The 15,074-nt window shown below is 48.6% G+C and overlaps 1 protein-coding gene across 7 annotated transcripts in view; it reads left to right on the top strand.

Moving 5' to 3' along the window:
- The window catches only part of ECE2 (endothelin converting enzyme 2), a 32,549-nt gene extending 22,866 nt beyond the window's left edge, over positions 1 to 9,683 (top strand). For 4 of the 7 annotated variants that reach the window (NM_174046.4, NM_177956.3, NM_177957.3 and 1 more), the window contains 12 exons: positions 1,594 to 1,782; positions 2,759 to 2,901; positions 3,187 to 3,301; positions 4,614 to 4,724; positions 6,070 to 6,168; positions 6,270 to 6,347; positions 6,845 to 6,948; positions 7,126 to 7,236; positions 7,362 to 7,429; positions 7,638 to 7,828; positions 7,922 to 8,017; positions 8,700 to 9,683. In NM_174046.4, coding sequence (NP_776471.3) covers positions 1,594 to 1,782; positions 2,759 to 2,901; positions 3,187 to 3,301; positions 4,614 to 4,724; positions 6,070 to 6,168; positions 6,270 to 6,347; positions 6,845 to 6,948; positions 7,126 to 7,236; positions 7,362 to 7,429; positions 7,638 to 7,828; positions 7,922 to 8,017; positions 8,700 to 8,876 — 1,482 coding nt within the window. In that variant the 3' untranslated portion in view covers positions 8,877 to 9,683. Of the gene's footprint in view, positions 1 to 1,593; positions 1,783 to 2,758; positions 2,902 to 3,186; positions 3,302 to 4,613; positions 4,725 to 6,069; positions 6,169 to 6,269; positions 6,348 to 6,844; positions 6,949 to 7,125; positions 7,237 to 7,361; positions 7,430 to 7,637; positions 7,829 to 7,921; positions 8,018 to 8,288; positions 8,379 to 8,699 lie in introns of all 7 variants that reach the window. The other 3 variants (XM_059885669.1, XM_015472169.3, XM_015472163.3) reach the window with 1 other exon arrangement.
- Positions 9,684 to 15,074: the final 5,391 nt, after the last annotated feature.

The raw sequence follows: 15,074 nt of genomic DNA, 5'->3' as shown, positions 1-15,074 counted from the left end.
AAAGAGAATCTCAAAAGTGGGGAGTGGTGTGGAACAGATTTGTGGTTTTCATGTCACCTGAGTCAGGGGAGGAAGGAATTTTGAGAATTCAGGAGAGAACCACATGGTCAACTCAGCTTTTAGTGTGTTACCAGTTTTCTTGAGTAGGAAGTCTGTGATTACATCTTGGGGAAGCTGCAGCGCCAGAGGTTTCTTATCCTATCTTATCTGCAGAGTTCAGGAAAGTCTCAAAAGTAAGTCTTGGGACTTCCCTGGTGATCCAGTGTTTAGGACTCCATGCTTCCAATGCCAGTGGCCCAGATAAGATCTTGAAAGCTGCATGGTGTAGCCAATAAATAAATAAATAAAAGTAAGTCTTAAGGAGAAAGTAAGGAGGTAGGGAGAGAGGGGTGAGTTGGGGAGGGGTTGGCAAGATCACTGGTTGAACCAAACATCCCCCTTAGTAGCTGGGATGACTGGAATTGGTACTCAGACTTCTTCTGACATCAGCAGCAAGGAAGAGGGGAGGTGGGAAAAGGGAGATATTTCGAAGTGCAGAGAATGGAAGAAGAGATGGCCTTTGGCAGTTAAAGGAGCCTAGGGTGGGGCAAAAGTGAAAGTGGTCCCTGGGAGGTCCATAGGAAGTCAGTGCTGAGCAGGGCTGAGGGTCTGTGTACAGGATTTCATCCATCAGTCAACAATATTTATTGAGCACCTACGATGTGCTAGATGCTGTGCTAGAGCCTGAGAACACAGTGGAGAACAGAGCACACAGCCCCTGCTCCTGTGCAGCTCAAGTGGCAGCAGGGGCTAGGCGACATGAGTTTGTTCTGAGCCCAGGCAGTGCTGGGGCTGTGGCCCTGGAGTCATGGAGCCTGGGCCACATTTGGACTCTGCCATCTGCTTGTTGATGGTATGAATCAAGAAGTCATGTTGTCTGTAAAACGGAACCTAGTACTCACTTTATGGGGTTGCCTGGGCTCTGGTGGCAGGGGAGGTGGGAGATATATGTAAAGCCCCAGCAGAGAATTTGATACATGTACATACATGGAGTCACTACATATTTTTTCTCTGTGTTTTTTTCCCCCTTCGAGGCCAGAAGGGAAGGCAGCAAGTCTGAAGTCTGGCAGGATGGGAGGTAGAAGGGAATGAAAGCCAAATGTAGACCGAATTCCTCCATGGGGCCCACCCAGCTGTTAAGTGAAGGCACATGGTCACTGATGGGCTGGGAAAAGTAGAAGGGCTTCAGGAAATGAGAAGGGCAGAGGGATATGGGAAGCAGGGCCACCCACTGGACAGAGCCTATTCTGTGCTAGGCCCTTTTCCAGGCCTTTGGGATACAGTGGGAAATACTCCTCTGTAACCTGGAATGGTGCTCTCCTGGAATTTACCTTTTCCTTGGGTAAACAGATGATGAGCAAGGGCACAAATAAATAAAAAAAGATTCTAGCAGATGGTGATAAGCAGTATGGCAGAAACGATGAGGGTCATCTCAGAGAGCTTATTTGAGGAAGATCCACAGAAGAAACAGTGCGCAGGGGCAGCAGCTGGAACAGTCCTCTCGGCCTGCAGGACTTGTTGCTGGGCTCTGAGGATGACTTGGGGCCCCGACAGGTGCTTACTGCCTACCTGGACTACATGGAGGAGCTGGGGATGCTGCTGGGCGGACAGCCAACCTCCACTCGGGAGCAGATGCGGCAGGTGCTGGAGCTGGAGATACAACTGGCCAACATCACGGTGCCCCAGGACCAGCGGCGGGATGAGGAGAAGATCTACCACAAGATGAGCATCGCGGAGCTGCAGGTGGGGCAGGCAAGGAACTGACACCACTGGAAGGGGTCAGCCCCCAGCCCAGGCCACCCAGCTCCCCTTTGTGCTGTCTACCTGAGACAGACAGTCCTCTCCTTGTTTCCCTGCTGTTTCTGAGCTTCCCGGCTGTACCATTGCTATCCTGGAAAGAAAAATAGTGTCCATTTTAGGGCACCCCCACTGGGCCATCCTTTGGTCCCTTTTATGTTGCCTGGGGTTGCATAGAGGGATTATGTTAAAAATCTGTAACAACTTGTACAAGATGCCCACAAAACAGTCAGAAGAGAAATGGAAGCATCCCCTGGAAGGCCCTTACTGCACCAGGTATCAACCTCTTAGTCTTTGGATTATGGAGAAGTTGGGTAAGGGGGGTTCTGGAGGAGAGGCCAGGTATGTAGGGACCCTGCATGGTGTCTGGGGAGTTGATCCAACTGTTTGAAAAATAGTTGAAAATCTGTAGCCCAACTAACGGAGAAGGCAATGGCAACCCACTCCAGTACTCTTGCCTGGAAAATCTCATGGACGGAGGAGCCTGGTAGGCTGCAGTCCATGGGGTCGCTAAGAGTCAGGCACGACTAAGTGACTTCACTTTCACTTTTCACTTTCATGCATTGGAGAAGGAAATGGCAACCCACTCCAGTATTCTTGCCTGAAGAATCCCAGGGACAGAGGAGCCTAGTGGGCTGCCGTCTATGGGGTCGCACAGAGTCAGACACGACTGAAGTGACTTAGCAGCAGCAGCAGCCCAACTAAATATCAGAGATGGTTGTTTTCCATGTATAGTAAGTGACAGGGTTCCCAGATTGAAGCACACTTAGGCCTAAAAATGGGTTTACTTTAGGAAGGGGCCATCAAGCAGCTGGTAGCTGTTGCTGTGGTGATGGAAAGGGCTCCCAGCTCCAGTGTACCAGTAGGGGAGGGGTCTGCCGAAAGCCAAGGGGCAGGGAGGCTTGAGACTTTTTGCTCACAGGCCCTGGCACCCTCCATGGATTGGCTGGAGTTTCTGTCCTTCTTGCTGTCACCGCTGGAGCTGGGTGATTCTGAGCCTGTGGTGGTGTATGGGACGGATTATTTGCAGCAGGTGTCGGAACTCATCAACCGCACAGAGCCAAGGTTGCGGGGAGCCCACAGTGTCTGGGGTGGGGTTCAGGGCTCTGTGCAGGCTATTCTCCTAGGCTGGGGCTTCAGGGGGCCCACTGTGGTCTCTGTTCCCATACCTTGCTCCACCCCAACTTTTACAGGCAGGTGTGTGGTCCCAGGATCAGAGAGAGGGATTCTGGGAGAACGCCCATGAATGACTCTAAGGGATTCCTGTTATCTGCATGTTGGTAGAGCTGGTTTTGTGGGGGTGGAAATGGTTCCTGCCTTTATCTTATGTTCTGGTCACTTATATACCAGTGTCCTGAACAATTATCTGATCTGGAACCTGGTACAGAAGACAACTTCAAGCCTGGACCACCGCTTTGAGTCTGCACAAGAAAAGCTGCTGGAGACCCTCTATGGCACCAAGAAGGTGGGTTTTCTAACTCTGCTCTCACCTTCCAATCCAGTCAGGCTGATGCTTCACAGCCCTTGTGTGTCAGATACCATTTAATTTACATGTGGAGCACATGACTGAGATTCAAGCTAACTTAGCTTCCAGTCCAAACTCCTCCATTTTTTGGCCCATGGGACCTTGAGCATATCTCCACCACCATTTTGTCTCTTCATTTCTGGGTTGGAGAAACAGAAACTTCTTGTGGGGTTGTTATGAGGACTGAATTCACATAAGTGAAGTACTTACCAGTACACGCTATGTGTAGGCACTCAACTTTGATAATGAGAGTGAAGAAGAAAATGAATAAGTGCCGTTCTCAGTTTCAAGAAGCCCTGTTAAGTGGGGGAAGGAGATACATAAACAGACATTATATTCTGAGGTGCTCACGCTGAATGAAAGACCTTCTTTGTGATGTAGGACAGAGGTGGGGTAGCACGTTTTACCTGGGCGTGGAGCATTGGAAGGGAGAAGGGCATTCCGGGCTGAAGGAGTAGGATGCGCAGATCCCAGAGGCCAGGAGGAGTGTGGTGGTGTTGCCTGTGTTCTGGCATGACTTTGAGGAGAGGGCACCCGAGAGGCTGAGGCTGGTGAGGCTGGCCTGGGGTGATCCATAGAGGGACCTGAATGCTGTGCCTACGGAGCCTGGCCTTTCTTTCAGGGATGGAGAACCTGGGACAGTTTTAAGCAGGGGTGTAACTGGTTGGATTTATATATTAGGTCATCTTTCTGCAGCTAAATGGAAGACAGATGGTGGGGAGTGACAGGGGAGGGGGATGAGAATGGAGTTGGACTGTCTAGTTAGGAGGCCACTGAAATCTTCAGACAAGAGATGATAGTGTTATAGGGCAGGGAAGTGGCAAAGGGTGGATGGAGGAGATGATTAAGAAGCAGAGTTATTAGAATCTGGTGATAGACTGAATGTGGAGCTCGGGAGATGCAGGAACCTGTGATTCCCAGGTTTCTGGCATGTGGGACTGACTGGATGTAAGACTGAGATGTACAGCTGGGTAAGAAACATCTGGACCCCAGTGGGCCTCTGAGAAACCAAGAGGAGGAGAGTGCTGAGAACAGAGTGGGCAGCGTACATGTGCCTCCTGAGGTTTCACTGCTGGGGTTCGCATGCTTTGCAGTGTTGCTCTTCATTTTCCCTGGAGTCTGAGGGAGAGATGGCACCCCAAACCCAGGGCTCTGATGTGCGGAGCTGAGAGGGGCTGGCCCCAGAGACAGAGAAAGACCCTCAGACTGGAGGACAGAGCCATCTCTAGGGACCCGCTCTTTGCCCTTCCAGTCCTGTACACCGAGGTGGCAGACCTGCATCTCCAACACCGACGATGCTCTTGGCTTTGCTCTGGGCTCCCTCTTTGTGAAGGCCACATTTGACCGGCAGAGCAAGGAAATTGTGAGTCTTCAAGGTCCTTCCAACACTACCCTTCATTTTAGTTAAAATTCACTGCCTCTATTTGTATGTACATAAAGGGAAAAAAGGCTTCCCAGGTGGCTCAGTGATAAAGAATCTACCTGCCAATACAGGAGATGCAGGTTTGATCCGTGGGTCAGAAAGATCCCCTGGCGAAGGAAGTAGCAATCTACTCCATTATTCTTGCTTGAGAAATCCCATGCACAGAGGAGTCTGGCGGGTGTCCATGAGATCACAAAGAGTTGGATACGACTTCAGGACTAAACAACAACAGGGAAAAAACTGGGAGGGAATTTATGGTGATTACTTTCGGTGGTTGGGGTTATGAGGGATTTTTTTTTTCTAAGTTTTCTGTATTTTCCAAGTTTTCTACAATGAGTTATGTTACCTATATAATTAGAAAAATAATATTTATTTATTTATAAGGAGATGATGTTTGTGCTTCAGATACTACCTACAAGGATGTAAGTGGCAGTGTTGCTTATAATAGGCAAAAATGTATCCTTTGTCCCTGGTCCACCCTAGTGCCCCATCCCTGTTCTTCCAGATTCTTGAAATAAGGCTGAGCATCTGGAGAGGGTGAAAAAGAAACATGATTTGTCTTTTATTACCTACAAAGATGTAAGTGGCAGTGTTTATAATAGGCAAAAATGACAGCAGCTTAAATGTCCAATATAGAGGACAGGAAGAACAAATTGTGACTAGGGTGGATTATAAGGCAGCATTAAATTGATGATTGTTAAGTGAAAAAAAAGGTTTTTTATATATATATATATATGTTGCACAACATAATTCTATATTATATATGAATATCCCATCAGGGAAAGACATTAGAAATAGGTAATCAAAATGTTAGAGTTATCTCTGAGTGATAGGATTGTTTTGTTTTTTTTTTTGGCCGTGCCGTGTCACGCAGGACGACCAGGGATCAAAACCTTGCCCTCTGCATTGGGAGTCCAGAGTCTTAACCACTTAGGCTGCCAGAGAAGTCCCTGAGGGATAGGGTTTTTAAATGATCTATTTTCTTCGACTCCTTTCAGTTTTCCAGTTTTCTGCTATTAATGCCTGCCTTTTATAATCAGATAAAAATCAAAGCACTATATTAAATTATAATGTTAATTCAGTTAACTTATTAGTTTTTTTGATTCATTTGGAAAAAAACCATGACAGTCCCAGTGCTTTCACGAATCACATGTCTTTCTCATCCTCTCCGGATGCTCAACCTTATTTCAAGAGTCTGGAAGGACAGGAATGGGGCACCAGGGTGGACAGGGACAAGGATGCATTAATGTGTGTGGGAGGCTGACTTGTGCACCCTCCCTCCCAGGCAGAGGGGATGATCAGCGAGATCCGAGCCGCCTTTGAGGAGGCTCTGGGACACTTGGTTTGGATGGACGAGAAGACCCGCCAGGCAGCCAAGGAGAAAGTGAGCAGTGGCCAGGGTTGGGGCGCCATCTGGAGGTGAGGATGGAGAATACAGTTTTGGGGGAGGCCTGGGGAGGGAAATCCTTAACCTGGTCTCTTCAGGCAGATGCCATCTATGATATGATTGGTTTCCCGGACTTCATCCTGGAGCCCAAAGAGCTGGATGATGTTTATGATGGGGTGAGTACCTGCCTGTGAGTACTGAACCTTAGCTCTGTGGAGGTGGGGTGGGGCATAGGGCTCAAGCACTGCAAGGGCAAGAGGTGCTTGCTGGTTCCTTTCAGAGGCAAATGCTGGCTCTGTGCCAGGCTGCAGGCTGGACAGCAGCAGAATGCAGTGTTTACAAATAGAGTTTTGCAGTCAAACCTGTTTCTACCCAACTGTAACCTTGGACAAGTTATATAACCTCTCTGGGCCTCAGTTTCTTCATCTGTAAAAGGGGGTCCTGTTAGCACCTACCTGATAAGATTGTTGTGATAATCAAAGGAGACAGTATATAAAAAAATAAAGTACCTGCAAAATAATATTGACAAGTTATTATTTGTTAGCTATTTTACACCCATTTTACAGCTGAAGAAACTGACGCTCAGAAAGCTGCTAACTAGTAGCCAAACTGGGACTATTACCTTCTCTAATGTGTTCTCTCGCTTGTTTTCTACTTCTGACCATTCCCATAGTATGAAGTATCTGAAGATTCCTTCTTCCAGAACATGTTGAATTTGTACAACTTCTCTGCTAAAGTGATGGCTGACCAGCTCCGCAAGCCTCCTAGCCGAGACCAGTAAGAATGGGAGCTGCCAACGCTTGGGGCAGCAGGAGAGGTGGGGGAAGTTTTCAGAGTAGACAGAGGGGGATGGCAAGATGGATCCCAAATGAGGCACCAGGTTCTGGTAGGATGTAGGTCAGGCTGCTGGACATCAGGAGAGTCAGGCTCCGTCTCAGCTTCTCCCTCCCCCAGGTGGAGCATGACCCCGCAGACAGTGAACGCCTACTACCTTCCAACCAAGAATGAAATCGTCTTCCCTGCTGGCATCCTGCAGGCCCCCTTCTACACTTGCAACCACCCCAAGTGTGTCTGAGGCAGGAGGGACTGGGTGCTGGGGCCTGGGCCTGCGGGTGAGCTGGGAGCAGGGCTGGAGGTGAGATCGAGGTGTCCCTCCACCACGCCCTCACTCAACATTCCTCACCTCCCAGGGCCCTGAACTTCGGTGGCATCGGTGTGGTGATGGGCCACGAGTTGACACATGCCTTTGATGACCAAGGTAGAGGTCCACGCAATTGTGTCCTCCAGCCTAGAATTGCTCATGGCTCCTGTAAAACCTTGAGATGTTGGGAGCAGGCCCCATGGACCCTAGCTGGGATGGGGGGTGTGCAGGGGGAGGGGTCTGTGGATGAGAGGCGATGGGGGCACTGGTGCCCCCAAGGGTTGAGTTCTGGTCTCAGTAGGATGTAAGGGTTCGTTTTCCTCAGGGCGCGAGTATGACAAGGAAGGGAATCTGCGGCCGTGGTGGCAGAATGAGTCGTTGGCAGCCTTCCGGAACCACACGGCCTGCATAGAGGAGCAGTACAGCCAGTACCAGGTCAACGGGGAGAAGCTCAACGGGCGCCAGACACTGGGGGAGAACATTGCCGACAATGGGGGGCTTAAGGCTGCCTACAACGTGAGTGGCCCTCTGAGGGCTAAGGCTCACCTCTTCTGGGGGTGGGGGCAGGGCAGGCCCCAACACGCTTGCCACCCGTGTTCCCAACCCCAGGCTTACAAAGCATGGCTAAGAAAGCATGGGGAGGAGCAGCAGCTGCCAGCTGTGGGACTCACCAACCACCAGCTCTTCTTTGTGGGATTTGCCCAGGTACTGTCCTTCTGGGAGGCCAGGGGTCTGCCCTTCTCCCACTACCTCCCAGGCATGTCATTAGAAGTCTGGGGCATGCAGGAAAAGGGATTGGGAAATGGGGCTGAAGTGGGAGTGTGGAAAGTGGTCTGGGAGGGCCTCATGGCCAGCCTCCTGTGGGGCCCACAAAAGCACGTGAGGAGGCCGGAGGAGGGAGGTTTCAGGAGGCTTTTGCAGATCTCAAAGGGCAGGGGGTAGGGAGCAGGATTGATCTTCATGATGCTCCTGTGAGGTGGCTGTGGAGGAGGAAGCTCGGGGACAGAGTGGCTCGTCCAGGGGTACCCAGGAAGACAGAAAGTGGCAGACTCAGCAAGGTCTCCAGGTACTTTGCACTATGGCAGGCAGTCTCCGGGGCTGGACTTCTTCCCCTCAGACATGTCCATCCTGGGCAGCCCTGTGTCCAGGCAGCTTTGAAAGGCCTTCGAGGAATTTCAGAGGGCAGGCGCCTTCTCCTCCCTTGGTGTTGATAGCAAGGCCTTGGGGCTGAGATGCTGGCTAAGCCCTCTTCTGCATCCCGAGGCCTCCTGAGCCAAGGGGCTGGGGTGGTGGTGCCATGTGTCCCTGGGATGGCTCTGCTGCAGCTGGGGCAGGGGCCTCGCCCACACTAGATACTCTGTGTCCCCGTGTCTGTCCTGGCCTGCAGGTGTGGTGCTCGGTCCGCACACCCGAGAGCTCTCACGAGGGGCTGGTGACCGACCCCCACAGCCCTGCCCGCTTCCGTGTGCTGGGCACTCTCTCCAACTCCCGTGACTTCCTGCGGCACTTCGGCTGCCCTGTCGGCTCCCCCATGAACTCAGGGCAGCTTTGTGAGGTGTGGTAGACCTGGGTTGGGAGAGAAATGGCCAGCTCGGTTGCCGGAGCCTGGGGTATCTTGCCCAGCCAGGCTCTCTGCTCTGGGGTTGATGGAAGGCACATGCCAGCTGGGCTGTGTCCTGCCCCTCCACACCATAGGTGTGACATGAGTCCTAGTCCCTCCTCGGCCTCCACATCGTGCCTCTGCTTTGGGGGTGCCCCTGCCTCCAGCAGAGTCCCCACCATTCACTGTGATGTTCTTTGCCACCCTGCCTGGAGGAGGCCTGGGCAGGGGCCACCAGCTCCCACAAGAAGGGGTCCACCTCTTTAGGTCCCCAGCTCAGTGGGTTTGGTGGCCACAGGGCCTATTGTGCCTGCTGACCACGCAGGGCCCGACAGATGTGCCTCCCACACATCTCCCCAAGGCTTACTCACTGCTCCCTTGGGCATAGACAGAGCTCCTTTCAGCCCTGCCCCCAGTGGCGACCTTTATTCCATGTTCCTCATGCCACTGCTCCTAATACTGCTGCCAGCCCTCTCTGACGGACCCCCTGTGCTGAGCTCTTAGTGGAAGTCCAACAGCCTTTACAAACCTTCCTGTTGCCTCCCAGGGTCCCTGGGCTCAGCGGGGATGTGTGTACATGTCAGGGATGCTAGGCCCTGCATCTTGGGGTTACAAGTCTTAGGGGGTGACTGATTCTCCCTGGACCAAGCAGGAAAGCAGATAGAGTAGGAAGAGTGAAGGATAGAGTCTATTTTTACAGGAAAGGGTGAGGGGAGGGAGTGGTCTGGGCCCTGGAGGACCCTGTGCCAATAAATAGACACGCATCAGTCAGTCTGTCTCTTCCTTCAGTCCTGTTTTCATTTACTCATTCCACCAGTATTTATTGAATACCTGCTGTATGCCAGGTGCTCTTCTAGGCACTCATTTATTCACTCACCAGACACAGGGGACTGAAAATTGAAACCCCAGAGAGACAAAAAGGTAGGATGAGGAGTGGCACAAAGTTGAGCCTGGCGAGTGGAGCATGTTCTCTGCTCACTGGTGGCCATGTCCCATCCCTGGCTGACCTATAGCTGGAAGGGTCTGCCGTGGCCCCCATGGATGCATGTAGCTAGGCCTGACACTGAGTCTGGGTAACAACTTGGCCAGGGTCGGCTTGGAAGGTGGGTGGCCCTTACCCTGCAGTGGAAGGCAGCCTTGGCCAAGGTAGCACTTCACTCCCTGCAGCTCGGAGCACTAGCCTCTGCTTGTGATGAGAAGACATGCGTTTCTCCACGTCCTCAAAGGCTTAGCGTTCCTGAGAGCCCCTCATCCCACCTACACATACTCATCAAGCCCTACCAGGTGCCAGGCACAGAGCCCACAGGTTTGGTGACCACAGAGCCTGCCACCCTCCAGAACAAGTGAGGGAAATGGAGTGTGCATGGAATACCTCTGTATTCCAGGCACTTCTGCTAGGAGACTCATTACTTTCTTCATTCATTCATTTATAAATTTATAGATTTATAAGTATTGGGTTGACCAAAAAAGTTTGTTTGGATTTTTTGTGACATCTTACAGAAAAACTCAAATGAACTTTTTGGTCAACCCAATATATTGATTACCAATAATGTGCCAGCACTGGTGATGCCAAGATGAAGATGATTCCTTCCCTCAGGTGACTCTTCTGTTGGTACTTTCACCTTCATGAACTCATCTGATCCTCACAGCAACATATGCTATATGTGCTCCAGTTTCCATTTTATAGATCTAACCATAATCACTTCACTGCAGTCAGAGACCTGGATTGAAATTGAAGCTCTGACAGCTATATGAGCTTCAGCCTGTCCCCTAACCTCTAAGAGTCTGTTTGTCTGTAAAATGAGAACCAGAGTAAAACAGTGGAAAGGGCCCAATCTTAATTCTCTTTATAATGTAGTGTCCCCTAAAGTTTAAGTACAGGTGGGTTTATTAAATTAGGAAGGGTAAGAGTGAAGTTTTGTTAATGATTGATGGGTTCCTGGTCACGTGTCCTGCATGCTGTATCCTGTCCCAACATCAGACTGTCCCCATAAAGAGCTGTCTCTATCAAGTGACTTGGATATATGGCTGCCCGCCAAGGGAAGGAAATCGCTGGCTCCTTGGGGAAAGTGGGCTTGGGAACTCTTAATATCAAGGGAAAGCATGGCTTGAGTCTCTGCTCTGAGAACACAACTCTAGGAGGGGCGGCAGAGTGTACTGGAAAGAGGAGGGCTGTCACATCTGGAAGCCTGGTTCTGGCTCCAGCTCTGCCACCTGCAACTGTGACGCCAGGCACGGTTTATCCCCTCTTCAGATCTCAGTAACCTTGGCAGTCTGTAAAATAAGTGGGTTGGATGAGATGATCTCAGAGGCCTAGATCAGCTTTAATGTTTCAATAAGTGGCTTCATGGGCTTAGCAAGTTCTAGAACCCAAAGAAAAGAACTGGCTTATGAAGTTTGGATGTTGCACAGAGAATGGGATTTATAATGTCAGTGTCATGATGGAGGAGAGAGGCTTGGTATCATAAAGCCTTGCCCTTCTCTTGACACTTGATTTCAAAGCCCAGCTTAGAATACTGACCAGCTGGCCACTGTGGTATTAAAACTCCATATTTGCAAAAGGTCAACATGTCAAATAATGATAATAAGCAGAAGCCCTGATTTACCAAGTCTCTTTTTTGCTTCAGTCTGTACTAAACACTTTAAAAATATCACCTTGTTAAATTCCCACAGCTTACAAGGAGGTTCTATCATTGTCTCTATCTTACAAGTAGAGAAACTAAAGGAAAAAATTATATAACTTCCAATGTCAGCTAAGACACACTGCATTAAAGTCAAATTTAGAATTCAGATGCTCTTAATCACCACCAGTTAGTCCTCTAAGTCATGACAGAGTTGAGACTCAAGCATATATATCTCTTCTAGGCAATTTCATCGTGCTTCCAAGTGAGGCTGTTACCAGCAGGTACATTTCCATGGCACCCAGCTCACTCAGGCCAGATACATATGACAGCCAGGTAGCTACAGGAAACCTAAGCACATGTTGAAAGTAAGTGAGGCAGCACTGTTTGTTGAGCACTCTGCAGGTGCTTGGTTCCAGAGGCAAGGCTAGGTGAACATCAAGTGACAGATGTAACCTTCACCCTTAGTGGCCTGCCAAGCTGACAAATACCCATCTGTAATATGCTTTGGTGTGTTAAAGCAGAAGGAGGAATAAAGGATGGTGCTCCTCAGTGGGTACATGACAGCAGTTATTAGTTAAGGTGCTGGGCCATACCCTACACTGTCCCATGAAAGTTGGACTAATTCCGATGCACAGTACAGTAACATGCCAGACAACATAATTTCATACCTGGAGGTACTCTGGGAATGTCACGTTGGAAGACAGTCGCCCATTAAATAAGCACAGTGTCAGTAGACCTATCCTGACTCACAAGTGGAGACTCCTGAGTTTCTCAGTGCTGAGCTCTGGGCTCCAAAGAGACTCCTCCTAGTGGGCCATTATCATATACAAAGATGACCTGAAGATGAATGCAAAGCCATTCGGTCACTCACTTATTTAACAAATACTTGTCAAGGCCTACCACAAGCCCGGTATTAGACTGGGTGCTAGGGGTACAAAGATGAATAAGACATAGTTCCTGTTCTTCTAAGAGCTCAGAGTGGAGTGAGGGAGAGGTAGGTACCAAGCAACATAGGAACACAGGGAAGAAACTGAAAACCTGAAAGAACAGGAAAGGCTTCTTACACAGGTGATACTGAGCTGGAGTACAAAGGATGGGAAAATTTGCTAGCGAAAAACAGTAATGAGCAGGGGACTTCCCTGGTGGTCCAGTGGCTAAGAATCTTCATTCCAATGCAGGGGACACAGGTTCAACCTGTGGTCGGGGAACTAAGATCCCACATGCCGCAAGGCAACTAAGCCTGCATGCCACAACGAAACCCCAGCGCAGCTGAAAGTAAATAACTGAATACATTTTTAAAATAAAAAATGGTGACGGGTATTCCATATAGAAGGAACAGCAAAGTGAAAAGGCTGATCCAGCTCAAAGGGGCAGAGCATGTTCAGAAATAGTAAAATGTTTAGGCTGATCAGAAGGAGGGAGGCGAAAGGGGCACAATAAAGAGGTTGTAACAGAAGGAAGTTGTAACAGTCATTATGAAAAAGAGGGGATTGTAACAACTCCTTTCAGTTCTAGGGATTAATGGTAGGAAGGGCCACAATGCAATCTGACTTTGAAAAATATCACACAAAGAAAGTAGCAGCTCAGTGGAAACAGTGCAATGGTGTGTCCTGTCTGGAGCATTTCTAGTGTTACAGAAATGATGCTTTGGGTTGCATGATTTTCAGAGCCTCCATAAGAGGTGTAGTTCTACAGCTCAGGCCATAAGTTTGGGGGAAGCATGGCTGGTCAATGGGTGCAATTTGAAGGAAGGTGGTGAGAAGGGAAAGGTGATGGGCCTTGATTGGAGAGCAATTTGGTCACAAGGCTGGGAGTCTGGCCAAATGGTAGGAAGGAGTGCTTCTGAGAGAGCAATTTGACTGAAATGAAGCTTGAGGCAGGTCATCAACGTATCATCAAGCCTTGAGAATAATTGCAGGACATTTGCATTTGGCCAGAGAGGTTTGGGGCTTGAGTGCTTGGAGGTATGGAGCAAGGGGCAGCCCTGCAAATCTGAGGAAGCTGGAAAATGATACTGTTTTTTCTCCAGTTGCCAAGCAACTAGCCAGACACTTTATATACTCTTATTTTATTCTCATAAAAACTTATGAGGGAGATACTTAATTACTCACATTTCATACAAGAAACCAAACAGAGAGATTAGGAAGCTTGCCCAAATATCACAGCTGGTGAAGGGCAGAATTTGGTGTTTGTTCTTTTTTTTAAACTCACAATATACTTTATTCAATGACCTAAGTCATTGGCTTATTTCCATGTTAGTACATGTTTTTGTGAAAGGCTGTATGTTCTTCCATTATATAGATGCACCATAATTAATGCACTAGTTCCCTATTGTTTTCCATTTTTTGCTTCTGACTGGGTCTTTTTTTTTTTTTAACTTTTTGTTTTATATTGGAATATAGCCGGTGAACAATGTTGAGATAGTTTCAGGTGGATAGCAAAGGGACTCAGCCATATATGGTTTTATTATTTTTAAAAAATATTTATTTTTTTAGGCCATGCCACATGGCATGTGGGAGTCTACTTTCCTAGCCAGGGATCAAACCCACACCCCCTGCATTTGAAGCATGGAGTCTTAACCACTGAACCACCAAAGAAGTCCAGAATTTGGTTTTAAATACCAGGTCTGTCCTCTCTAAAGCTTATGTTCTGCTACTCATCCTCAAATTTTTAATTTTGAAACATTTTAAACAGAAAAAACAGTTGAAATAAAGTACAACAAACATTCCTATACTCTTCATCTGGAGTCACCAGCTGTTAACAGCCTGTGCTTTATGCCACAACATCACCCCATCTCCTCTAAGGTAATGGTGGGGATATGATTGGTATAAAAGACAAAATTTGAGATCTGACAGAAGGAAGTCATGGAAATAGGAAAGATTTAGGAGAAATATCTCTATAGTGACTGAAGAAAGCATGTGTTTTGACACGGACATCTTGAAGCCACAGAATAGGCAGAATAGCTGTGTGTGTGTGTGTCTGTATCTGTGTCTCAGTTGCTCAGTCATGTCTGACTTTTTGCAGGCCCCATAGATTGTAGCCTGTCAATATTTCTGCCCATGGGATTTTCCAGGCAAGAATACTGGAGTGGGTTGCCATTTCCTATTCCAGGAGATTTTCCCAAACCCAGGGATGAAACCCATGTCTCTTGCATATCCTGTACTGGGAGTCAGATTCTTTACCACTATGTACCACCCAATTTCTGTCAGCACACTAGGGCTGGGGCAGTCACTGGTGATGGAAATGAAAGGTCATCCCCAGAATTCAAACACTGAGTGGAAAAGAACAACAGCTTTTAAAATGGGCATCACGCCTTTACATCAACATCTATACAAATATTTAGCCAACATTCATTCAGTGCTAACTGTGCTGAGCAGGTGTTTTTTTTTTTTTTAAACAAACACTTTCCGTTTTTTTTTAATGACTCAGAATCCATAAAATAGACTCCAGGCCAAATGGTGAGTGTTCCCACAAGATGAAGGGGAGCAGAGTTACTACTTCTTTTCTCACCTTCCAGATACATACACAGAGGCCTAAG

This window comes from Bos taurus, chromosome 1, assembly GCF_002263795.3.
Source record: "Bos taurus isolate L1 Dominette 01449 registration number 42190680 breed Hereford chromosome 1, ARS-UCD2.0, whole genome shotgun sequence".
Taxonomy (NCBI): Eukaryota; Metazoa; Chordata; class Mammalia; order Artiodactyla; family Bovidae; genus Bos; species Bos taurus.
The sequence above is the reverse complement of the archived record's forward strand: the minus strand, read 5'-3'. Positions and strand labels throughout refer to the sequence as shown.